At 44.5% G+C, this 25,751-nt stretch overlaps 1 protein-coding gene across 1 annotated transcript in view; it reads left to right on the top strand.

The window, feature by feature from the left end:
• The window catches only part of LOC115471371 (ankyrin repeat domain-containing protein 11-like), a 241,998-nt gene that overhangs the window by 115,630 nt on the left and 100,617 nt on the right, over positions 1 to 25,751 (top strand). Inside the window, exon 4 of the mRNA XM_030205069.1 lies at positions 17,375 to 17,507. Coding sequence (XP_030060929.1) covers positions 17,375 to 17,507 — 133 coding nt within the window. The remainder of the gene's footprint in view (positions 1 to 17,374; positions 17,508 to 25,751) is intronic.

Below are 25,751 nucleotides of genomic sequence, written 5' to 3'. Positions count from 1 at the left end.
CTGTGCCCTGAAGAGGACAGGTACAAATCAAGGTAGGGTATACACAAAAAGTAGCACATATGAGTTTGTCTTGTTGGGCAGACTGGATGGACCGTGCAGGTCTTTTTCTGTCGTCATCTACTATGGTACTATGTTACCTCCATTGTATTCAGATCTCTCATATTCATTGTGGGTATCCTGAAAACCTGACTGGCTTGGTATGTCCAGAGGAGTAGGTTGAGAACCACTGCCTTAATGAATATGCATGAGAGATTGTAGGCCCACTACATCCATTGTATTCAGATCTCTCATATGCATGTTCATTAGGGATATCCTGAAAACCTGGTCTGCTTGAGGCTGAGCTTGGAAAAGCCTGCTCTAAATGGAGGTCTGCTGAACTCAAGTCCAGCTTGAGCATTAGGTAAACTGGGCAGTCCCCTAGGACAGGAAATTTGGTGGGGGGGGGGGGGGGGGGGGGGCTGGAAAGAGAAGCTGCAGTCACAGGAAAACATTAAAGTCCTGATAGCCATACAAACTCTAAGAACCATTAGTATGTATATATTTTTACTTGTAAGGAAGGAGCAATTTTCAAATATACCATTTATTTGGCTAAATAGCTTTTGGAAATTGCCCTCATTGGACGTAATTTTTTGATGTTTTTTCCACCTAGATAAGGTTTAAAATAAATAAATAAATAAATAAAACTGCATGGCTGAATACACGCATGTAGCTAAATATTGGTGGTAAGATTGGGCATACTCATTTCTGCAGGCATGGTTTGGGTGGAAGAGGGGCAGAGTTTTGATGTACCCTTCCATTTTATAAAGTTCATGGGTGCACACACAGAGAACACCTTCAGAGCAGGTGTAAATTTGTGCCTGACCATTTGCGTGCTATTAGGACTATTATCTGAAACAAAATAGTTTATATAAAAGTATATTGAAAAATTGTGTTCTTGCAGGATTGTACTGGGGGGGAATGGTATTGTGATTGTGATGCGTTTATGATAATCAGAATCTCAGAGAGACCAGGAAGTTGTTTGAAGTAGGTAGGAGGGATGCAAGTCTGGATTTTATTTAGATATAAACAATTTTATTCATTTTTCAATATAGCAACAAAACAGTAAGAAAACAGCATAATATTGATAACAGCATACTGTAACAGTTACCCTCATCTGATGTAAAGAATAATCTAGAACTTCCCTTACGCTCCCTGGAAATATGGCATAATCTGTCATTGGAGATTAGATGGCTTGTTTCTTATAACTCCCTACCCCTTACATTCTGGCCTGACTCCATTCCACCCCCCCCCCCCAAACCTCAAATCTTAAACCATATTCCCAGTTTAGTGCAGAGGTGGTCATCCTCTGTCCTCGAAGGCTGCCAACCCAGTTAGGTTTTTAGGATTTCCCAAATGAATATGCATGAGATCTATTTGCTTGCACTGCCACATCCATTGTATACAAATAGAACTCATGCATATTCATTAGGGAAATAAATTGTGAAAACCCAACTGGGTTGTGGCCCTCAAGATCTTAAGGTTTGCCTGCCTCTGGTTTAGAGGATAGAGGCCCTGTTTCTCAGATCCAGATTAACACAGTTTATTCTAGATTAGACTTCTGAATCTTGGCGCAAGAGTTTAAATATGAGTACTATATTGAGAGGAAGAATGTCTTACGTTTAAGAGTGAGATGTGCTTCTCGATCATCTTAGGTCATATGGAACTTATTCCTTGAGCTCCATATTTACCTAAAATTATCCCAACCAAGCTTTCTTATTGAACTGTTCGTCTCAAACCTGACTCTGTTACCCCCAATGTATCCACTATATCAAAAATACGTGTGTGGTGATGATAACCCACTGCCTTGTTAATTGACTCAAGCATTTCCGGTTGTTTGTTATTTTCATCTTTTTTGGGGGTGGGAGGTGGGGGTGGCATAAAGAATGAAAAAAATCGAACAAGGGGCCAGTGACCCTGTTTTCAGGGTTTTAAATGCAATTACTAGAACTTTAAAATTTGATCCTAAAACTAATTGGTAGCCAGTGGTACTGCATCAATAAAGGAGTCGCATAATCATAGTAAAGATGAGTATGGTGTAATAAACATATGGCTGTGTTTTGAATTAATTGCAAATGACACAATGTCCTTGATGAAACCCTGTTGAGCAAGGAGTTAGAGTAATCTAATGTGCCAGTGACAGAGCATGCAATAACTTGTGAATGGCATCGTAAGTGGCACCACCTGGTCCATAAGAATAGGAGAAACCAAAGGGACAAATCAGGAACTGTAGTAAAATATGTATTGGTAGCAGGGGTTGGAATACTGTGGAGGCAGAGGGCAGTAGCTGGGCAACAAGAGCCTGGATTTTCTTAATGACAAATCATTCTGACTATGTCTTGACTTGACTGGGGCCAACAGAATGGTTAAAGAAGAGACTGTGAAATAAGAGACTGAGAGCAATTTGTGATTAATGAACCAGTGCAACAAGAAAAACAGCGTCATTCTATCTTACTGTATATAAATATTTTTCCTTGTCATCAAGCAGATGAATCCATTACATAGTAACATACATAGTAGATGACGGCAGAAAAAGACCTGCATGGTCCATCCAGTCTGCCCAAGACAAACTCATATGTGTATACCTTACCTTGAATTTGTAACTGTCCTTTTCAGGGCACAGACCGTATAAGTCTGCCTAGCAGTATTTCCCGCCTCCCAACCACCAGTCCCGCCTCCCATCACCGGCTCTGGTACAGACCGTATAAGTCTGCCCTCCCCTATCCTAGCCTCTCAACCACCAACCCCTCTTCCCCCCACCTGCTCCGCCACCCAATTTCAGCTAAGCTTCTGAGGATCCATTCCTTATGCACAGGATTCCTTTATGCATATCCCACGCATGTTTGAACTCCGTTACCGTTTTCATCTCCACCACCTCCCGCGGGAGGGCATTCCAAGCGTCCACCACCCTCTCCTTGAAAAAATACTTCCTGACATCTTTCCTGAGTCTGCCCCCCTTCAATCTCATTTCATGTCCTCTCGTTCTACCGCCTTCCCATCTCCGGAAAAGATTCGTTTGCGGATTAATACCTTTCAAATATTTGAACGTCTGTATCATATCACCCCTGTTCCTCCTTTCCTCCAGGGTATACATGTTCAGGTCAGCAAGTCTCTCTTCATAGGTCTTGGAACGCAAATCCCATACCATCCTTGTAGCTTTTCTTTGCACCGCTTCCATTTTTTTAACATCCTTCGCAAGATACGGCCTCCAAAACTGAACACAATACTCCAGGTGGGGCCTCACCAACGTATATTACAAGTGGGTTGTGTCCATCAACCAGCAGGGGGAGATAGGGAGCACTGAAAAACCATAGTGCCTCATGGCCAGCTAGCTCCTTCTGCCTCTTCAGTATTCTCTATCTCCCCAGCAGGGTGGTTGCAGCTTGTTCAAGCTCCTTCAGAAAATCTGCCTGGGGTGACTCCTGTGCTTTTTGCCAGTTGTAGCAGGAGTGTTGTGGCTGAATGTGCCCAGTTTAAAGGCAAATAGGTTAGCTCTTTCCCTGCCTTTCCTGGCCCCTGATGTGGAAGTAGACAAATAGGCAAGCCCTGTCCCTGTTTTTTCCCAAGCTGTGGATGCAGGTACATAGGTTCGCCCTTTCCCTGTCTTTCCCACGCTACTAATCCTTCGGAGTTGGAAATTTGCCTCTTTCGCTGTTGCCTCAAACTTTCCTCACAGCGTTAAAAAAAAAAAAAAAAAAAAGTTGCGTAGTGCTTTGGCGCTGCGATCCCAGAAAAGAGGTTTTCTTCTGATTGTGCAGCGTGACCGAAGCTCAGAGACTCGGTCTGGTGAGGTAAGAGCATTTTGTAGCTCTTCCGGGGAGGGCCCATGTTCGGGACGATTTTGGCGCGAATCCACCATTTTGAATTTCCGCCGCTTTCGGCGATGGCTGCTGAGAAAGTAAAGCGCTGTTCCGTTTGTGGCAAGCGCAAATCTGCAGTGGAGCTCTGTAAGGCGTGCTTTTCAGATGGTAGAGCCGTCTCAGGCATGGCGAGTGATGTTCCCTCCCGCTCCGTAGAGCTGGCAGCGGGCGCCATTTTGGAACAGCATGGTGCGACTCCCGTTGAGGCGGAGGGGTTTGAGCCTGGAGGGGCGCCTCGTGGAGAGGCTAATAAAAGAGCTGTTTCCCCTGGAGTGGAACCGGGAGGCCAGGGTGAGCCGTTTTCCCATGAATTTGTTTTATTGCTGCATAATGCATACATGTTAAAAAGAACTCTTCCGCAGGGGTCCTCTGTGGCCCTGCTTTCTGTATCCCCTCCAGTGGAGTCTGGCCTTGGATTACAGTCAAGGCGTGTTTTCCCCTGACAGATGGCCGCAAGACAAACGAAGAAGGGTGGATTCCCCTTCAGAGAGTGGCGCCCCCCCCCCCCCCCCCCCCCCCCCCCCGGTCGGGATGTGAGGACTCTGAGGGGTCTGGCAGGCCTTCGTGGTCTGGCGAGCCAGAAGAAGGTGCAGGATTGCCACCGGATTCAGATGATCCTTCCGCGGTGAGGATTTTCCACCGTGATGAGCTGCCAGCACTGATGCCTTGCAGGTCCTCTCTGTAGAAGACCCTGGGAGTACTGAGACCTCCTCCGGTAATCCGAGGATGCCATGTACTAAGAAGCCTGCTCGAGCCATCCAAGAATTTATCACGGCTCAATGGGCTGACCCAGAGGGGCCTTTGAAAGTCGCCAGGGCTATGGGGCAATTATACCCTCTAAGTGAGGAGCATTTGGCGTGCCTAACAGTGCCTAAAGTGGATGCCCTGGTCACGGCTGTGACAAAGAAAACTACCCTCCCAGTGGAAGGAGGAGTTGCCCTGAATGACATGCAGGACCGTCGCCTGGAGGCAGCTATGAAACGGTCCTTTGAAATTTCAGGCCTATCCTTACGGGCATCTGCATGCAGCTGATACGCTGCCTGAGCCTGCCTCGCTTGGTTACAACAGGCAGTGGAACAGCCCGGAGATGGAGTGGAGCCCCTTTCGGAGGTGGCACCGTGGATGGAGTCGGCCTTGTCATTTTTGGCTGACGCCCTTTATGATCTGGTCAGAGCTTCGGCTAAACAGATGGCTGTAGCGGTGGCGGCTCGCCGTCTTCTGTGGCTATGGCATTGGGCAGCTGACATGGCCTCTAAGCAAAGGTTGGTGAAGTTGCCCTTTCAAGGCCTTTTCCTGTTTGGAGAGGAATTGGAGAATATTGTGAAAGGCCTGGGGGATTCCAAACCCCAGCGCTTACCCAAGGGTAGGCCACGGCCTTCTTCCTAGGGTCAGGCGGTTTCCTCCTCTTACAGATCTTGCTTCCGTGAAGCTAGAAAGTACCACCCGGGGCGTTCTGCTGGGTTCACTTCGCGTGCCCGTTTTCAGAAGAGGAACTCCTTTCGCTCAGACAAACGTTCCGCAGCAGCAGGCTCAAGACCTGGAGTTCAAGGGCGACCCTCTCAATGATGGTGCGCCGGCCCCCTCCTCGATTCCTGTGATAGGAGGACAACTTGCCAAGATTACCTCAGTTCAGTGGGTCTTGGACCTGATCAGGGAAGGCTACAGAATAGGATTCAATGCCCCGATAAGAGACGTGTTTGTGGAGTTCCGATGCGGTTCTGCCGCCAAACGGGCGGTGGTAGAGGAGACCTTACAAGGCTTGATTCATATAGGGGTGGTTTCCCTTTGCCTCCCGCCGAATGCGGCTCTGGCCGTTACTCCATTTACTTCGTGGTGCAGCAAAAAGGAGGGTCTTTTCGGCCTATCCTAGACTTAAAAGAAGTCAACAAGTCTCTGAACGTGCGGCATTTTCACATGGAAACCCTGCGCTCCGTCATAGTGGCGGTACAGCCAGGATAGTTTCTCACGTCTCTGGACCTGAAAGAAGCTTACTTGCACATACCAATTTGGCCCCCGCACCAGAGGTTTCTGTGTTTTGCAGTGATGGGAAAACATTTCCAGTTTCGGGCCTTGCCTTTTGGCCTCGCCACAGCTCCCCAAACCTTTTCCAAGGTAATGGTGGTAGTAGCTGCTTTTCTCAGGTGAGAGGGTATCCGGGTTCACCCGTACCTAGACGACTGGCTGATCAGAGCAGACTCTGTAGAAGAGAGTCATCAGGTTACAGCCAGAGTGGTCTCAGTACTGCAATCTCTGGGCTGGGTCGTCAATATAGCCAAAAGTCACCTGACCCCCTCTCAATCTCTAGAATATTTGGGGGTTCGGTTCGACACAGCCTCGGGGATGGTCTTCCTACCCGAGCAAAGGTGGTGCAAGCTTCAGAACCAGGTCCGTCTGCTCCTGAGGATGCCTCGCCCGCGAGCTTGGGATATAGTCCAACTGTTGGGGTCGATGACGGCCACTTTGGAAGTGGTGCCTTGGGCGAGAGCGCACCTGAGACCTCTGCAGTGTTCCCTGCTTCAATGGTGGTCTCCAATATCTCAGGATTATCAATGCAGACTCATGTGGCTCCCTGCGGCCTGGCTCAGTATGGAGTGGTGGCTCTCAGACAGCATGCTGCGGCGAGGAATGCCGCTAGCGCTCCCCAATTGGTGCCTGGTGGTAACAGATGCCAGCATGAAGGGCTGGGGTGCACATTGCCGGGGAAGGCATGCCTAGGGTCTTTGGACACCCGAGGAGTCGGAGTGGTCCATCAATCGCTTGAAAGCGATTTTCCAGGCGCTTCTGGCCTTTCAATTGACCCTGGAAGGATTGGCTGTCAGAGTTCTGTCGGACAACACGACAGCAGTGGCCTACATAAATCGCCAAGGAGGCACTCAGTGCATAGCACTAGCAGCGCAGGCCGCGCCGATTTGCCACTGGGCCGAGCTTCATCTGCAGTTTCTGTCAGCAGCTCATATTGCAGGTCAGAGCAACATGCAAGCTGATTATCTGAGCAGGAATCAGATCGACCCAGCGGAGTGGGAACTTGCAGACAAAGTATTCCTGCGGATATGTGCCAAATGGGGAAAGCCCGTGATGGATCTTATGGCGTCAAGCACAAATGCCAAAGTCCCGTGCTTCTACAGCAGACGGAGAGATCCTCGCTCGGCAGGGTTGGATGCCTTGGCTCAACCCTGGCTTCAGGGCCTCCTGTATGTGTTCCCTCCATGGCCCTTGATAGGGCGAGTACTCCTGCGGATTCGGCTCTACCAAGGAGATGTGGTCTTACGGCATGGCTATTGAGAGGGCGCAGTTGAGAGACAAAGGATATTCCAGTAAAGTCATTTCCACTCTCCTACAGGCCCGCAAGCGTTCCACTTACAAGGCTTATGTCAGGATTTGGCGCCAATTTGAGGCTTGGTGTGCTTCTAAAGCGATTACACCCATGCGGACTTCTGTCTCGCCGATACTTGACTTTTTGCAGGATGGTTTACAAAAAGGCTTGGCCTATAATTCCCTGCGTGTTCAAGTGGCAGCCTTAGCATGTTTTCGAGGGAAGGTCGCTGGCCTCTCTCTGGGTGCTTGCCCGGATGTGACACGGTTTCTTAGAGGGGTGCTTCGGTTCCGTGCTCTCGTGTGGGCTCTGTGTCCGGCCTGGAACCTGGGGTTAGTTTTAAAGGCCCTTCAGTGTTCGCCCTTCGAGTCGCTTAGGCGAGCTTCGGAGAAGGATGTGACCTTAAAGACTGTCTTTTTGGTGGCTGTGACATCGGTGAGACGGGTATCTGAGCTCCAGGCGCTGTCCTGTCGAGACCCATTTCTGCAATTCTCAGAGTCCGGAGTAATGGTACGTACGGTGCCTTCCTTCATGCCTAAGGTGGTTTCAGCGTTTCACCTAAACCAGCCTATTTTCCTGCCCTCCTTTTCTAAAGAGGAGTTTCCAGAAGCCTATGGGCAGTTGCACCTTCTGGATGTGCGAAGGGCTCTGTTGCAATATCTGCGCTTGTCAAATGCCTTCAAGACCTCTGACCATCTTTTTGTTCTTTTGTCAGGTCCGCGCAGAGGATCTCCAGCGTCTAAGGCCACTATAGCCCGTTGGCTCAAAGAAGCTATCTTTTCAGCATATCTGCTATTTGGCTGGCCTCCGCCTGAAGCCTTTAAGGCACATTCCACAAGAGCGATGTCCTCTTCTTGGGCTGAAACTGGAGCACTCTCTTTTCAAGAGATATGTAGAGCAGCTACTTGGTCTTCTAAGCTCTCGTTTGGCCGACATTACAGGCTGGATGTTGCTGCCAGGAGAGACGCGCATTTTGGAGCACAAGTGCTGGCGTGTGGTGTGGCTTGTTCCCACCCTATCTAGGGACAAGGAAGGGAAAATTAGGTTCTTACCTTGGTAATTTTCTTTCCTTTAGTCATAGCAGATGAATCCATGAGCCCTCCCTCAATGGTTCATTATGTGATTTATGTTACTTTTATGTTCAGTTTTTCCTGTAGATATGTTCCCTCATTGGGAGAAGTTGAAAAACAGTCTTCAGGATTTCTGTTCAGTTACAGGAGGATGAGTTCATTCCCTCCTTTGAATTATAGCTCCAGTTTTGGGGCGTTCATCCGTGTGAGGAAAGTTCATGTTATTATGCTTTGCAGTGTAACACTGCTTTGGAAGCTTAAAATACTGAAGAGGCAGATGGAGCTAGCTGGCCATGAGGCCCTATGGTTTTTCAGTGCTCTCTATCTCCCCCTGCTGGTTGATGGACACAACCCACTCGTTATTTATTTATTGCATTTGTACCCCACATTATCCCACCTTTTTGCTGGCTCAATGTGGCTTACAGAGTAGGGTTATGCTAAAGTCAGTACATGATTAAAATACAGTTGATCAAGGGCTGAGGTAAACAAGGAGTTAGCTAAAGTCGGTATATGATTAAAAGATAGTTGATCATGAGCTGAGGTAATCAAGGCGTTAGATGGACAGATGTTGGGTAGGTTATGTGAATTGTTTTAGGTGTGCTTGGGTGGTTTGGGGGATGATTTGTATCATTGAGGGTGACTTTTGTAAGCTTTGTTAAAGAGGTAATGGATTCATCTGTTATGACTAAAGGAAAGAAAATTACCAAGGTAAGAACCTAATTTTCCCCTGTATGGCCCAATTCTAAGTACTTAATTACTGCCATACTGAGACAGACTAAAGGTTCATCAAGCCCAGCATTCTGTTTCCAACATTGTCCAATCTAGATTACAAGTATCTGACAAGATCCCAAAACAGTTCAAAACATTTTATGCTGCTTACCCTAGAAATAAGCAATGGCTTTTCCCCAAGTCCATTTTAATAATGGCTTTCGACTTTTCTTTTAGGAAGCTATCCAAACCTTTTTAAAACCCCACTATAAGCTAACTGCTTTTATTACATTCTCTGGCAACGAATTCCAGAGTTTGATTACACGTTGAGTGAAGAAATATTTTCTCTGTTTAATTTTAAATTTACTACTTTATAGCTTCATTGCGTGCCCCCTAGTCCTAGTATTTTTGGAAAGAGTAAACAAGCGATTCACGTCTACCCTTTCCACTCCACTTATTATTTTATACACCTCTATCATATCTCCCCTCAGCCATCTTTTCTCCAAGCTGAAGAGCCTTAGCCGCTTTAGCCTTTCCTCATAGGGAAGTCGTCCCATCCCCTTTATCATTTTTGTCACCCTTCTCTGTACCTTTTCTAATTCCACCATATCTTTTTTGAGATGCGATGACCAGAATTGCATATAATATTCGAGGTAAAGTCTCACCATGGAGCGATAGGTATAACATCCTCATTTTTATTTTCCATTTCTTTCCTAATTACCTAACTTTCTATTTGCTTTCTTAGCTGCTGCACACTGAGCAGAGGGTTATAACGTATCATCAAAAATGACACCTAGATCCCTTTCCTGGTCATTGACTCCTAGTGTGGGACCTTGCATTACGTAGCTGTAGTTCGAGTTCCCCTTTCCCACATGCATCACTTTGCACTTGCTTACATTAAACGTCATCTGCCATTTGGATGCCCAGTCTCCCAGTCTTGTAAGGTTCCCTTGTGATTTAACAACTTTGAATTACTTTATGTCAGCAGCAAACTTGATTTTGTCCTTTGTAAGGTCCTTTGAGCAGGGACTGTCCTTCTTTGTTAAACTGTACAGCGCTGCGTAACCCTAGTAGCGCTTTAGAAGTGTTAAGAAGTAGTAGTAGTAGTAACTCACTAGTAACTCCCATCTCTAGATCATTTGTAAATAGGTTAAAACGCAGCTGTCTCAGCACAGACCCCTAGGGAACCCCACTATCTAACCTTCTACATTGAGACTACTAACCATTTAACCCTACTCTCTGTTTTCTATTTTTTAACCAGTTTGTAAACCACAGTAGAACACTACCTTCTATCCCATGACTCTCCAATTTCCTCAGGAGTCTTTTGAAAGTCCGGATATACAATAACAACCGGCTCACCTTTATCCACATGTTTGTTCACCCCTTCATAGAAATGTAATAGTTTGGTGAGGCAAGACGTTTCTTCACTAAATCCATGTTGACGTTGTCTCATTAATCCATGTACATAAGTATTGCCATACTAGGACAGACCAATGGTCCATAAAGCCCAGCATCCTGTTTCCCACAGTGGCCAATCCAGGTCACAAATACCTGGCAAGATCCCCCAAAAAGTACAAAACATTTTATGCTGCTTATCCCAGAAATAGTGGATTTTCCCCAAGTCCAATTTAATAATGGTCTATGAACTTTTACTTTAGGAAGCCATCCAAACCTTTTTAAAACTCTGCTAAGCTAACTGCCTTTCCATGGCGTCCCACAGATCAATCCAGTCTATGGGCTTTTAATTTAGGAAGCCGTCCAAACCTTTTTAAAACTCTGCTAAGCTAACCGCCTTTCCTTGGCATCCCACAGATCAATCCAGAGACTTGGGGGTTGTGTCCCTCTACCAGCAGGTTGAGATAGAGAGCACCTCTGAGGTTTGCTATATGTGGACCTATGCAGCCAGCTGAACCTCAGTATTCTCTCTATCTAGCATGTGGAGGGACATGTCTGTGCAGCTCTGGTTTGATCTGGCTACTTTGGGCCTAGCTTAGCACAGACAGGGGTTGAGTGGCTGTTTGCAGCTTGTGGTGTACACTTGGTGGTGTCAGGTCCCTCCCGGTTTCCCCCTACCTTTCCTCCGTCGCCTGGGGCTGTTGGCCTGATCGGGTGTTTCCTTTCTCTCCTGACTTAAAAAAAAAAAAAAAAAAAAAGTGATAGACTTTGTTTTTGTATAATCATATGGAGAAGTTCTGCCGAGTCAGTTTTGGGGCAGGCGTTTGTGGAGCATGCCAGTACCTTCTGAGGCGGCTAAGCGCTGCTCCTGGTGTGGGGGCCGGAGAGCAGCATCGGGGAATTTGAGTCCTACCGCCGTCAGCCTGCAGTGGGTGTTCAGCGCGAAGGGGGTTCTCCTCAGGCGTCCGGTAAGTCGGAAGCGCAGGGGATAGTTTCAGCGGTTTCCTCGGGGCAGTTAGTGCAGCACGTGTTGGAGGGCACTATTTTTCCCTTTCAGGTGTGACCCCGCTCCACACGTGATGGTTGATAGACAAGAGGCACAGTGTGCTTCTGTGGCACAGGCTCCGATGGAGGGAAGCGATGTACAGGGAGCAGGGGAGTCCCTTGCAGTTTCTTTTTTTCAGGATTTTGTTTTACTAATGCACAATGCCTTTCTTTTGAAGAAGTCAGGAGCTTCTCTTCAGGCAGCCCCATCTCTTCCTCAGCAAACTTCGATTGCTGCAGCCTCTGTCTTTCCTGCCAAAACGTCCCCGGGTGGAGATTTGGGATCCCGAGGAGCTATCTGACACAGATGGCCCGGTTTTGTCTCTGGGCTCTCCCTCAGAATCTTTGGATTTGGCAGATGAGGTCACCCTGCCCTCTGAGGATGGGGATGATCCGACGGCTGCCCACCCTTTTCACAGGGAAAAGCTTCCCTCCCTGATAGGGCTTTTCAGGTTTTGGCCATTTCCCCCCTGAATCGTCAGGGGGAACAGGTCCGGTGCCCTCTATTATGTCTGGCACCGTGCACACCTCGTTCCTTTCATGTGCGTGTGGCCATAAAGATCCTTATTTTGGCGCAGTGGGATACACCGGACAGTGGGCTTAAGGTTGCTTAGAGCTATGTCGTGTCTTTACGTGCTACCTGCTAATGACTTAGACTTGCTGAAGGTCGCTACTGTGGATTCCTTAATCACAGCGGGCACTAAGAAAACCACTCTCCCTGTGGAGGGTGGCACGGCGCTCAAAGACCCTCAAGATCGTAACTTAGAGACTTGCTTGAAGCTGTCCTTGAAGTAGCTGCCCTTTACTTGCAGGCCTCAGTTTGGGGCTCCTATGCGGCGCGGGCATGCTTATCGTGGGTACAGAAAGCCTCCTTTCCGGAAGATCTCGTGGCTGTTTTGCTGGCCTTGGAGTCCGGTTTAGCCTTCTTTGCGGGTCTTCTTTATGATCTTTTGAGGGCTTTGACGAAAGAGGTTTCCCTAGCCGTCACCGTGCGTCGCTGGTTGCGGCATTGGGCTGTAGACGTGGCCTAAGTCACGTTTAGCAAGGCTTCCTTTTAGGGGAAAACTTTTGTTTGGGACGGACTTAGAACAGATTGTGAAGGACCTCGGTGACTCTAAGGGCCAGCGCCTCCCGGAGCCGTTTGTACAACCGGCGAGATGTTGACCTAAGTTTAGGGATACACGGTGTTACTGTCCAGGTCATGGAGTCTCCTTTCAGAGAGCAAGGTCTTCTCAGAGACCTCAGCCCTTTCGAGGTGACAGGCAGGTAGTTGTATGTAAGCCATTCTGAGAGTATTGCTTGTTTAGCCACTACAATAGCTTTGCGTACAAAAGCGGTAAATCCTGATGGGACAGGGTGTATGAGAACAGGGTGGCCTAGGAGCAGCGCCGAGTCATACTTCCAGCCCACCTTCCACATCTCAGAAACATATTGTACTAGCTCCTTCCAAAATCGGACTATGCCCTTGCAGGACCAAAACATGTCCCCGAGGGTGGCCCCCGGATCCCTGCATTTGAGGCACTCTCCCCAAGGTGAGAGTCCCATGTGAAAGGCTCTTCTGGGAGAAATGTAGAGTCTAAGAGCAAATTTGTATTGTAGCTTCCAGTGCTGTGTCATGTTCATTGTTTTGCGCATTGTAAGCGCATGGGACTTGAACTGAGGCAATGTAAGGGCCACAGGGATATCGCGTTTCCAGGCAGCCAGTAACTTGGCATAGTCCAGTTCGGTAACTGTGTCTCTGATGTGCCTGTGATGGAACGTGAGGGGCACTTTTTGCTGTGCCTCTAAAGAGAGTGCTGTTGCCAACTCTTCCTGGACATCCTCTGCCAGCGCCTCCCAGGACAAGGAACGTATATAATGCTTTAGCTGTGCATAATAGAACTCATCGGAGGGCGGCAGGGCGTATTCAGCACAGAGCTCCTGAAACAGCTTTATCTGTCCTTCACGGGTACTTGTAACAAGTATACTATCCCTTTCCTTTTCCATCTGCGGAACACCGAATATAGCCTTCCAGGTGCAAAGGCAGGGTTCCCGCATATTGGCAAGTATGGTGTAACCTTCGAAGAAATCTGTGTAATTTACAGATCCATTTCCAAGTTGCTTTTGCTGATGTCATTATTCCTGTATGCTTCAGTAGGGGGCGGCAATGGTAATCCCATTGTATGCAAATAGCTGCTGAAGTGCGTTTCTGGATATAATTGTAATTCCAATTCTCTATTTGTATGGTTCTGTGTTCTGCAAAACCAGTCAGTGATGTGGCGCATGCCACTAGCTATTGTTAGATATTTCATGTTCAGTAGTCCCAAACCCCCATATTCTACCGGTATACTCAGTGTTGGAACGGAAAGGCGGGGTTTCTTCCCACTCCACAAAAATTTTTGCATTAACCTCATTAATTTCTTTCCCTCCCCCCTCTTTAAGTAAAGCGGGAGAGTTTGAAAAACGTAGAGTCACTTTGTAACTACAGTCATCTTGTACAATGCAATATGCCCCAGAAGAGAGAGTGAAAGGGATCCCCATGCCTGCAATTGTTTTTCAGTGTCTTTTAATAAGCGTTGTATATTTAGCTCGTATAACTGGGACAATTCAGCTGGAATACATACTCCTAAATACTTAATCATGCCCTGCGCCCACTGTAAGGGAAACTGTCCAGGCCAAGATGTTTTGACGTCCGGTAGAATGGGAAGTGCAATGGATTTGTGTAAATTTAATTTAAAGCCAGAAAATTTCCCAAATTGTTCAATTATCTGCAGCAGCCTGCTTAAGCTCTGGGTAGGGTTTTTCAATAGTACCAGCAGATCATCTGCGTAGGCCAACGCCCTGATGTCATGACCTGCCAAGGTGACCCCCTCAAGGTCCTGGGTAGACGCAGTGATCCTCAGCAGTGGCTCCAAGGACAAAACAAAAAGTAGCGGGGAGAGTGGACACCCCTGTCTCGTTCCACGACATATTTGGAACTCTGACTCTCTTGTGCCATTTACAAGAACCCTCGCCGTGGGCTGGCAATATAGAGCACGAACCGCCCGCAGGAACCACCCCACTATGCCCATGCTTTCTAAGGTCTGAAACCAGAAGTCCCACCCGACCCGGTCAAAGGCCTTCTCCGCGTCTAAACTTACTACTAAGGAGGGCCCTTCATCTTGTTTACATGCTGCAATTGCCAGCAAGAGTTTCCTGACGTGTACTGAATTTTGTTCTTTATAATAGTCTGTACCATTTTGCCCCGCACAGATGGTTAGGTTCACCGGTCTATAATTTCTCGGATCACCTCTGGAACCTTTTTAAAAAATCGGCATTACATTGGCCACCCTCTAGTCTTCCGGCGCCATGCTTGAATTACATATTCTAGCCAGCGAGTCACCATCATTATAGTTCAAAGGTAATGGTTATGGTAAGTTGGGAACGAGGAGTGACTTGGTTACTAAGATCACAAAGGGGTGTTTCAGTGTTTTTTATTCGTATTCGCTTGATATCTCTGCCTAATCAATTTGGAGATTTGATCTTACCTAGAGAGATTACAAAAATCTTGACATAAGTTAGATGTAATGGGTTGGGGGGAGGTGGGGGGGGGGGGTTTGGGATGGAAATTAAACTTGTTAAAAATACTGAACACGTTTCTGTTTGCATTAATGTGTCTTAATTAATTTGTTCAATAAAAATTGTTTACAATTAAAAAGATAAATTATAAGGAGAAGTGGTCTTTGTTATTGTCCTACTTTAGAGATGCTTGATGAGAAGTGTTTCTTTTTTCTTTTCTTCCTCTCCACTCTTTCTCTCTTCTGTCCTTTACATGATTTTTGCAATTTGTTTGCTGTTGTACTGTTACACTGAATTGTCTTCTGTTGTTCTATTTTTAAATTTAATAAAAATACTACGACCTTAAAAGATAAATTACATATTACTAACAATAGTTCTACAAATTCATTTTTCAATTCTATCAGTACTCTGGGATGAATACCATCAGGTCCAGGCAATTTGTTACTCTTCAATTTGTCAGATTGAGCCATTACATCTTCCAGGTTTATAGAAATTTCATTCAGTTTCTCTGACTCGTCAGCTTTGAATGCTATTTCTGGCACTGGTATCCCTCCAATGCCAGAAATAGCATTCAATTTAATTTCTCTGCTATGGCCTTGTCTTCTCTGAGTGCTCCTCTTACCCCTTGGTCATCCTGGGTCCAACTGATTCTTTTGCTGTCTTCTTGCTTTTAATATACCTAAAATTTTTTTTTTTTACTATGTGTGTTTGCCTCCAATGCAATCTTTTTTTCAAAGTCCCTCTTTGCTTTCATTATCAGAGCTTTGCATTCAACTTGCCATTCTTTATGCTGTTTCTTATTATTTTCAGTTGGATCCTTCTTCCATATTCTTTTAGGATTTTCTTTTAGCTCTAATAGCTTCCTTCACCTCATTTTTTAACTATGCTGGCTGTCGTTTAGCCTTCCTTCCTCCTTTTTTAATACATGGAATATATTTGGCCTGGGCTTCTATTTGTAACTACTTATGTAGTGGAGTACCTTGACAATATGAGTAGTCCATGTGAATATCCTGGGGACTCAAGCAAAATCTCAACTGCTGTATCAATTTGAGTTTATACTCTTGTCTTTTTTTTTTTTTTTTTACCATTACTATGAATCTGACATTCCTTGGGAAGATAGGGTGACCCCTAATGTGTTCACGTGCTGCCTCATCAGTATGTTATGTCTCTGTATTAAAACTGACAACAAATCTAGTAGCTGTGGAATCATCCCCGCCCACATGATACCATTATCTCAGTATTTAATTTCATTCAGTGTCATTGCAACCAATTCACCAGTACTTTCGTACATTCATTGAAGAGCCTAGAACTTCTCCTGTTAAGCTGCTAAGTAGAGCAAAAATGTAAAGGTCACCTGTAAACAAGAAGGGAGTAAAAACAAATGACTGAACCAACTGAGCCACAGGCACAAATATAATTTTTTTAAAAATTGGGGACAAAGGAGATCTCTGTGGAACACCATCTTCAAGTAACTTCAGACTCTTAAACATTCTATCCATTAAGAAGGCTTTGATCCATTCCAATACCTTCTCCCACCTCCCCTAAATGCTTCTTTGTCCATATTTCTTTGTCTACAAGCACCACTAAAAACTCCTGTGTATTAAAATTCGGATGAAAGCCCAACTGTACCTTTCCCAGTTTCTGTGACTCAGTATAACCCCTAAGCTACACAGTAACACAAGATTGTATGATTTTCACTGAGATTTCCAAATTGGAGCTCAGGCAATAATTAGAATTGCTACTGACACTGATGAATTCTCTATTACTATTATTGGCCTTATTAAAGCTTACTTTTGTATTCCTGGAATCTCCCCCACCTCTAATGATTTAAAAATCCATTTAAAAAACTGAAAATTTCTGTCCATTAGACACATCACACTGGGAAGGGGTCCACCAGACTATTCAGGTCCTCATGTCTCTTCTCAAACATCTTTTTTCCACAAACCCCATACCATTTTTTATCATTTTTCTCCGGACTGCTTCAAGTCTTCTTTTGTCCTTAAGATACAGCCTCTAAAATTGAACACAGTACTCCTTGTGGGGCCTCACCAATGAGTTCTATAGAGGTAAACACCTTTCTTTTGCTGATTGTACTTCTCTCTATGCAGCCAAGCATCCTTCTGGCTATGGACCTATTAAGGTCCGTTTCTTCATATTCCCTTTCCCTTTAAACAAAATGGGGATGGGTACACCTTGGAGTGCTTTATATGATGACCTTTATATCTGTCAAAACATTTTAAAACAGTTTGTTACCGTTGATTCCAGATTTTCTATCCTTATCACTATTAGCATAATGGAAGAGGCAGAGGATGGCCTTCTTCATGCTTCAGTGATTCCTCCTGATGTAGAGAAAAAAAATCACAATACTACTGCACACCCTTGGAAATAACACTCCTGTCTGCTTGTTGCAGGATAAAGTATCTGTAAACAAGACTCCCAAGTTGGATCGAAGTGATGGAGGGAAAGAGGTGAAAGAAAAATCTACAAAGAGGAAGTTGCCTTTCAGTGTTGGAACAAATGGCGATCAGAAAGACTCTGATACTGGTAAGACGGAAATGCAAAATGCTATCAGATTCTAGCCTCAGAAATAGGTTTTCTTCATACCTTCACAGTTGTCCGCTTTTTTGGCTACTAGGAGAGTTGACTGATGGGTTGTCAGGATCGGTTCCTGTCAGCAACTTCTAAGAAATTTCTCTGTGAATTGTCCTTTGTCCATGTCATTAGCATGGTGCCGGAATATTCTTGTTTTGTGGTTTGTTTCCTTGATTCTCCCATATTTACTTTGAACTCCTCCTAATTAGTGGACTTTGGGAGCTTTTCCTTGGAATTGTAAAGCATAATTATTAATATTTTTCTTTATGATGTTTCTTTTTTGGGGCTCCCTTTCTGTACAAGAGTATTACTTGGTTTGTTTTGATGATAATTGCATAAAATGAAAAGAAATGCGAAACCACTGGAGTCAACCTGAACTGTTAGTTCTGTAGTTACCAGAACAACAGTTTTTATTTCTTAGTTGATCATTTTTTAATGTTTGTGCTGCTTCTGGGAGTTCTTTTAAGCATCAGGCAGCATTACAGCAGCATTTTTGAAGCAGATTTATTTGTGACCTAGACATCCGATGTAAATTCTTTAAAATTTCTCATAGAGTGAATATGGATGAATGCTGAGGGTAGAGACCTGGAGATAGATGGTGATAATTTGAATTACAGTAATTTTGCTTGCTTGCTGACTTATGAAGACACTGGTTATTGATGACGTGCTTAATTTTTTTCAAGTAGGTAGAACTGAACTTTTTAAAAATTTGCTTAGCTAATTCCCCCCATACAAAGCTACATGGCAATGCCGACACAGCCCATCCACTTTGAATGGGCTGTCGCCATTACTGCACTGGCAGCTACCAGCATGGCTTTGTAAAAAAAAAAAAAAAAAGGTGTGTGGGGGGGGGGGGGGGGGGGGCAGGTAATGCAGTTTTTGTTAAAAAAAAAATACTGCTAGTCAACTGTCATTTTACAACAGAGCACCTAGCCTGTGATGGCTCATAGACGCACATGTTCTTATAAAGGTGACAGATGCTTCTGTTTGCCTTTCAAAAATTATTACAGCAGAAGATAGGTATCTACATTTGCGTTTGGTCTAAGGCACTGCAGATGGCCCACCTAAGTGTGCACACATACACATGTATTTTATAAACATATGTACATATCTTGCAAATTCTCCTCAGCTCTACCCATATACAACCACTAGGAATATATTCATATTTGGCACATGAAAGAATACACACTGCTGTTGTGTGTATACCCTCAGGCAATTTTATAGGTACCTATTTCTGTACATAAAATACCATTTATTCACAAAATACTACTACTACTACTATTTAGCATTTCTATAGCGCTACAAGGCTTACGCAGCGCTGCACAAACACAGAAGAAAGACAGTCCCTGCTCAAAGAGCTTACAATCTAATAGACAAAAAATAAAGTAATCAAATCAATTAATGTGTACAGGAAGGAGGAGAGGAGGGTAGGTGGAGGTGAGTGGTTACAAGTGGTTACGAGTCAAAAGCAATGTTAAAGAGGTGGGCTTTCAGTCTAGATTTAAAGGTGGTCAAGGATGGGGCAAGACGTATGGGCTCAGGAAGTTTATTCCAGGCGTAGGGTGCAGCGAGACAGAAGGCAAGAAGTCTAGAGTTGGCAGTAGTGGAGAAGGGAACAGATAAGAAGGATTTATCCATGGAGCGTAGTGCACGGGAAGGGGTGTAGGGAAGGACGAGTGTGGAGAGATACTGGGGAGCAGCAGAGTGAGTACATTTATAGGTTAGTAAAAGAAGTTTGAACAGGATGCGAAAATGGATAGGGAGCCAGTGAGGCGACTTGAGGAGAGGGGTAGTATGAGTAAAGCGACCCTGGCGGAAGACGAGACGGGCAGCAGAGTTTTGAACTGATTGGAGAGGGGAGAGGTGACTAAGTGGGAGGCCAGCAAGAAGCAGATTGCAGTAGTCTAAACGAGAGGTGACAAGATTGTGGATGAGGGTTTTGGTAGAGTGCTCGGAAAGAAAGGGGCGGATTTTACGGATGTTGTAAAGAAAGAAACGACAGGTCTTGGCGGTCTGCTGGATATGAGCAGAGAAGGAGAGAGAAGAGTCAAAGATGACCCCAAGGTTTCGAGCTGAGGAGACAGGGAGAATGAGAGAGCCATCAACAGAAATAGAAAACGGGGGGAGTGGGGAGGTGGGTTTGGGGGGAAAAATGAGAAGCTCGGTTTTGGTCATGTTTAACTTCAGGTGGCGTTGAGACATCCAGACAGCAATGTCAGACAAGCACGCTGAAACTTTGGTTTGGATGCAAGGTGAGATATCAGGGGTAGAAAGGTAGATTTGGGAGTCATCAGCATAGAGATGGTAGGAAAAGCCATGGGATGAGATTAATGAACCAAGGGAAGAAGTGTAGATAGAAAAGAGGAGGGGACCAAGAACAGAACCCTGAGGTACGCCGACAGGCAGAGGGATAGGCCCTAACCGCTTTAGCCTTTCCTCATAAGGAAGTCGTTCCATCCTCTTTATCATTTTCATCACCCTTCTCTGTACCTTTTTCTAATTCCGCTATATCTTTTTTGAGATGTGGTGACCAGAATTGCACATAATATTCTAGATAGGTAATACAAAATAATAAAAAGCAAGCAGGCCAGTTAACCTTTTGCCCAAGTTCACATATTACTATATCTAGAAGGCAATCAAACTATTTTTGGTTTGTTTTTTTTGCTCCTGTCTGCCAGCTCCAATTTCAAAATGGCCACTGTGTGACCTCCCATGGCAATCTTACAAGCCTGCCATTGGATGTTGCAGCAAACATTTTGACTGCAGATATAGCATGGGCAAGTGTGAAAAAAATGGTTTTGTTCACCCTTTACAGATAGTATAAGCCTGCCCCAACTAGCCACTAGACAACCAGGGTGGTACAATAGGTCCGGGGGGAGGGAAGAGGATGTAGGAGCTCTGTAGGTTTGGAGGGTGGGGGAGGAGGAGACCACAAGACATAGCACAAGAAGTTTCAGCCAAAATCAAAACAAGTCTGAATGCGGGACTTTGAACCAGGGAAGGAGTATTCTTGTGGGGCTGTACTACCGTCTTCTGAGACAGAATAAACACACAGATGATGAAATGTTTACAGAGATTAGGAAAACTGACAAATTAGAGAACTCTATAATAATGGGTGATTTCAGTTACTGATATATGTAAAGGAAGTCTTTTTTTTTTTTTTTTTTTTTTCTCCACATATTTTCATGAATAGAAGTGACTTTACACCTCCAATACATGGTTTATTGAGTAGAATTTTGCTGTGAGAATAGTTGATTTCAGTTACTCCAATATTGACTGGATACATGTTACATCATAGAGTGCCAGGGAGATACAATTTCTAGATGTAAACAACAACAATCATCATTTCTAAAGCGCTACTAGGGTTACGCAGCGCTGTACAATTCAAACATAGAAGGACAGTCCCTGCTCAAAGAGCTTACAATCTAAAAGACAAGAGAACAAACTAAGGACAAGTGAACAATCTAGAGGATGAGTGAACAGTTAATCTGATAGGGTGGTTAGATTGGGGTATTTTATATTTCTCGAGCGGTTAGGCGCCGAAGGCAGCATTGAAGAGGTGAGTTTTAAGCAGAGATTTGAAGATGGGTAGGGAGGGGGCCTGGCATATGGGTAAAGGAAGATTATTCCAGGCATAGGGTGAGGCAAGGCAGAATGAGCAGAGCCTGGAGTTGGCAGTAGTGGAGAAGGGTACTGAGAGAAGGGCTTTGTCCTGTGAGCGGAGGTTACGGGCGGGAACATAGGGGGAGATGAGGGTGGAGAGGTAGTGAGGAGCCGCAGACTGAGTGCACTTGTAGGTAAGGAGGAGGAGCTTGAATTGTATGCGATATCTGATTGGAAGCCAATGAAGTGACTTGAGGAGAGGGGTGATATGAGTATATCGGTTTTGGCGGAATATAAGACGTGCAGCAGCGTACTGAACTGATTGAAGGGGGAATAGATGGCTGAGTGGGAGGCCGGTGAGGAGTAAGTTGCAGTAATCGAGGCGAGAGGTAATGAGAGCGTGGACGAGAGTTCTGGTGGTATGCTCAGAGAGGATCTGACAACTGGTCAAGGAACTGACAAGAGGGGGAGCCATTTTGGATCTGGTCCTTGGTGGCATGCAGGATATAGTGCAAGAGGTGGCAGTGTTGGGTCCCCTGGGAAACAGTGATCATAACATGATCAAGTTTGAGCTACTATCTGGGATGAACCCACAAAGGAAATCTACAGTAGCTACATGTAATTTTTGAAAGGGTGACTACAATAAAATGAGGAAAATGGTTAAAAAGGAACTAAAAAGATCGGCAGCAAAGGTTAGGACACTAAATCAGGCGTGGACGTTATTCAAAAATACCGTCTTGGAAGCCCAGTCCAAATGCATGCCACATATTTGCAAAGCTGGAAAGAAGAGAAAATGACAGTCATCATGGTTAAAAGGTGAAGTAAAAGAGGCTATTACAGCCAAAAGATTGTCCTTCAATTAATGGAAAAAGGATCCAATTGAAGAAAATAAGCAACATAAGCCCTGGCAAGTCAGATGCAAAGCATTAATAAAGAAGGCTAAAAGAGAATATGAAGAGAAACTTGCCACAGAGGCTAAAACTCACAGTAACAACTTTTTCAGGTACAGTACAGTAGAAGCAGAAAGCCGTGGGACCGTTAGATCATGAAGGAGCAAAAGGGGCGCTCAGGGAGGAGAAGACCATAGCGGAGAAACTGAATGAATTCTTTGCTTCTGTCTTTACGGAAGAAGGTGTAAGAGATCTGCCTGTACCTGAAATGGTTTTCAAGGATGATGATGCGGAGGAACTGAAAGAAATCTCTGTGAACCTGGAAGATGTACTGAGCCAGATTGACAAATTAAAGAGTAGTAAATCACCTGGACTGGATGGCATACATCCAAGGGTACTCAAAGAACTCAAGCGTGAAATTGCTGATCTGCTGTTAGTAATATTTATTTTATTTTTATTTTGGTGCATTTTTACCCCACATTTTCCCACAAGATCAGGCGCAATGTGGCTTACATTAATGCATGAGGATACAATACAGAGATGGCACAGTTACGGATTGTGATAGGAGGGGATGGAACATGGGATAACACGGGGTGAATGTTAGGGGCAAAGCAACCAGTGAATAACCATGTGCAGTCAACAAGAGAGAGAGGTTAAACATAGTAGTTGCCAGTGGAATAAGCCTTGTCGAAGAAGAATGTTTTTAAGGACTTCTTGAACAGTTGGTGGTCGACTAGCTCTTTTAGTTGTTTTGGCAGAACATTCCAGGATTTTGGACTGATGTAGGGGAAGGATGAAGCAAAAAGGGTCTTGTATTTAACATTCTTGCAGCTGGGATAATGTAGATTGAGGTAGGACCTTGCAGTTATTAGCGCATTTCTAGATGGTAGATCAGTTAGCTTAAGCATATATTCAGGGGCTTCACCATATATTATCTTGTGTTAGTGAGCAGATTTTAAATGTAATACAATCTTTTACAGGGAGCCAGTGTAGTTTAAAACGTAGTGGCTGAGCAGGCTCAAAACACAATTTGCCCATTATTAGCCTTGCTGCCGTGTTTTGAGCTGTCTGAAGCCTTTACAGAATGTAGTCCCGACATCCAGCATATATCCCGCTACAGTAGTCTGTATGGGAGAGGACCAGCTAATGAACGAGGGTACGGAATAGCTCTCTTGTAATAAAATGCCTGATACGCTTCAGCCTCCACATTGCGTGGAACATTCTTTTTGTGATGATTTTCACTTGATTGTCCAGTTGTAAGTGGTTATCCAACTCTACTCCCAGGATTCTCAGGCTATTTGAGATCGAAAGTTTGAAGTCCTTAATGATGAGTGAACTTTGGACTACTTTATTTTGCTGGGACGAAAGGATTAGACATTGTGTTTTGTCTTGATTAAGTTTAAACTTGTCGTTAAAATCGTCCATAGTACCTGAAGATTGGAGGGTGGCCAATGTGATACCTATTTTTAAAAAGGGTTCTAGGGGTGATCGGGGAAATTTCAGACCACGTCGGTCCGGGCAAAAATTGTGGAAACTATAAAGAATAAAATTACAGAACACATGGACTAACATGGTTTAATTTTCAGCTGAGCGAAGTCTTGCCTCACCAATTTGCATCATTTCTTTGAAGGCGTGAATAAATGTGGGGAAAATTGAGCTGGTTGATGTAGTGTATCTAGATTTTCAGAATGCTTTTGATAAAGTTCATCATGAGATTCCTGAGAATATTAGTCACGGGATAGGAGGCAAGGTTCTGTTGTGGATTAGGAATTGGTTATTGGACAAAAACAGAGGGTAGGCTTAAATGGTCATTTTTCAGTGAAGGAGGGTGGAGTGCTGCAGTGACCTGTACTGGGACCGGTGCTATTATAATAAGAAAGTAGAAGACTGGGCATTAAATGGCATATGGAATTTAATATGGACAAATGCAAGGTGATGCACATTGGAAAGAATAATCTGAATCATAGTTACCTGATGCTACGCTCCACCTTAGGGGGTCGGCGCTCAAGAAACAGATCTAGGTGTCGTTGTACATAATATGCTGAAATCTGCTTATTGTGCATTGGCGGTCAAAAAAGCAAACAGGATGCTAGGAATTATTAGGAAAGGGATGGTGAATAAGACCAAAAATACTATAATGCCTTTATATCACTTCATGATATGACCGCACCTTGAGTATTATGTTCAGTTCTGGTCGCCATATCTCAAAAAAGATATAGCGGAATTAGAAAAGTTTGAAAGATATATACTTTTAAAACAAATAAAAGGAAATATTTTTTCATTCAACAAATAGTTAAGTTCTGGGACTCATTGCTAGAGGATGTAGTAATAGTGGTTAGCGTATCTGGATTTTAAAAAGGTTTGGACAGATTCCTGGAGGCAAAGTCCATAGTCTGCTATTGAGACAGACATGGGGGAGCAACTGCTTCCCCCGGGATCGGTAGCATGGAATGTTGCTGCTAATTGGATTTCTACCAGGTACTTGTGACCTGGCTTGGCCTCTGTTTGGAAAGCAGGATACTGGGCTAGATGGACCATAGGTCTGACCCAGTATGGCTACTCTTATGTTCTTATGTTTATAACTGAAAATGAAATTCGTTGGCCTCTGTCTCCCCACCCACACTCCCAATCCTGAAGCAATTTTCAGTCAGCCTGCCTAAGTACATATTTCACAGGGATTTTATATCCACAGAACTTTTACCTTATTTTCAAAGGGAAAATATTCTTTAAAAATTGTCCACATAAGAGTACCCATACTGGATCAGACCCATAGTCTATCTGGGTATCCTGCTTCCATCAGTGCCAAATCCAGGTCACAAGTACCTGGAAGAATACCCAAGGGTAGCAAAATTTTGGAATTCAGAGTAGCAAGATTCCATTCTACTAATCCCAGTGATAAGCAGTGGCTTCCCCATGTCTATCTCAATAGACTATAGACTTTTTTTTCTCCAGAAACTTTTTTTTTTTTTTTTAACCCAGGTACGCTAACTGTTGTTACCACATCCTCTGGTAACGTTCCAAAGCTTTACTATTCCTGCTATTCATTTTATGTTTAAATCATTTTTATTAGCAGTAACTTCTTTGGTTGTCACAATATACAACGAAACTCGTATAATATATTTAGAATAGTTAGTCACTTACAAGTTTTCTCCTCAAGCCCCATCCTCTCCCTTTCCTTCCCCCTCCCGGTTACCCTTCCTTTCCACCCTTATTACATCTAACAACATTGTCTGTCTGTCCATAAGCACTGGTGTCTATCTATTTATTATTCGGCTCCTCGCCGTCGGAGTCAGAGTGTTCCAGAACGGGCTCCAACAATGCTGCAAATTCTCCCCATGTATTGAGGAGAGGTCTCTTGTTCCTATTCTCTACATCCTTGAGAGCATGAGCATCCTTATTCTCCAGTTCTGTATCGTGGGACTATTCCTTGTTGTCCATTCTGCTAGAATAACTAGTTTCGCTACTATGATCGATTTCCGTACAAAGCTTTTCATGCCTCTTGGATTGGGTGCCGGCAAGATTACCCTTCCAAACAATATTGTTGAATCGTAACGCCCTCTAGTATTCCACATGTCCTCTATCTGTTGCATCACCTCTCTCCAGAATTTTGTGACTGATACATGTCCAATAATGTAACAAAGAGAGGGAACCAAGTACAAAAAAAGACCAAGCACAAAAAAACAGCACAAAGGGTCTTTAAAAA

This window comes from Microcaecilia unicolor, chromosome 5 (assembly GCF_901765095.1).
Source record: "Microcaecilia unicolor chromosome 5, aMicUni1.1, whole genome shotgun sequence".
In the NCBI taxonomy this organism is placed as follows: domain Eukaryota; kingdom Metazoa; phylum Chordata; class Amphibia; order Gymnophiona; family Siphonopidae; genus Microcaecilia; species Microcaecilia unicolor.
Note: the sequence above shows the minus strand (reverse complement) of the source record. Positions and strands in the feature narration are given on the sequence as shown.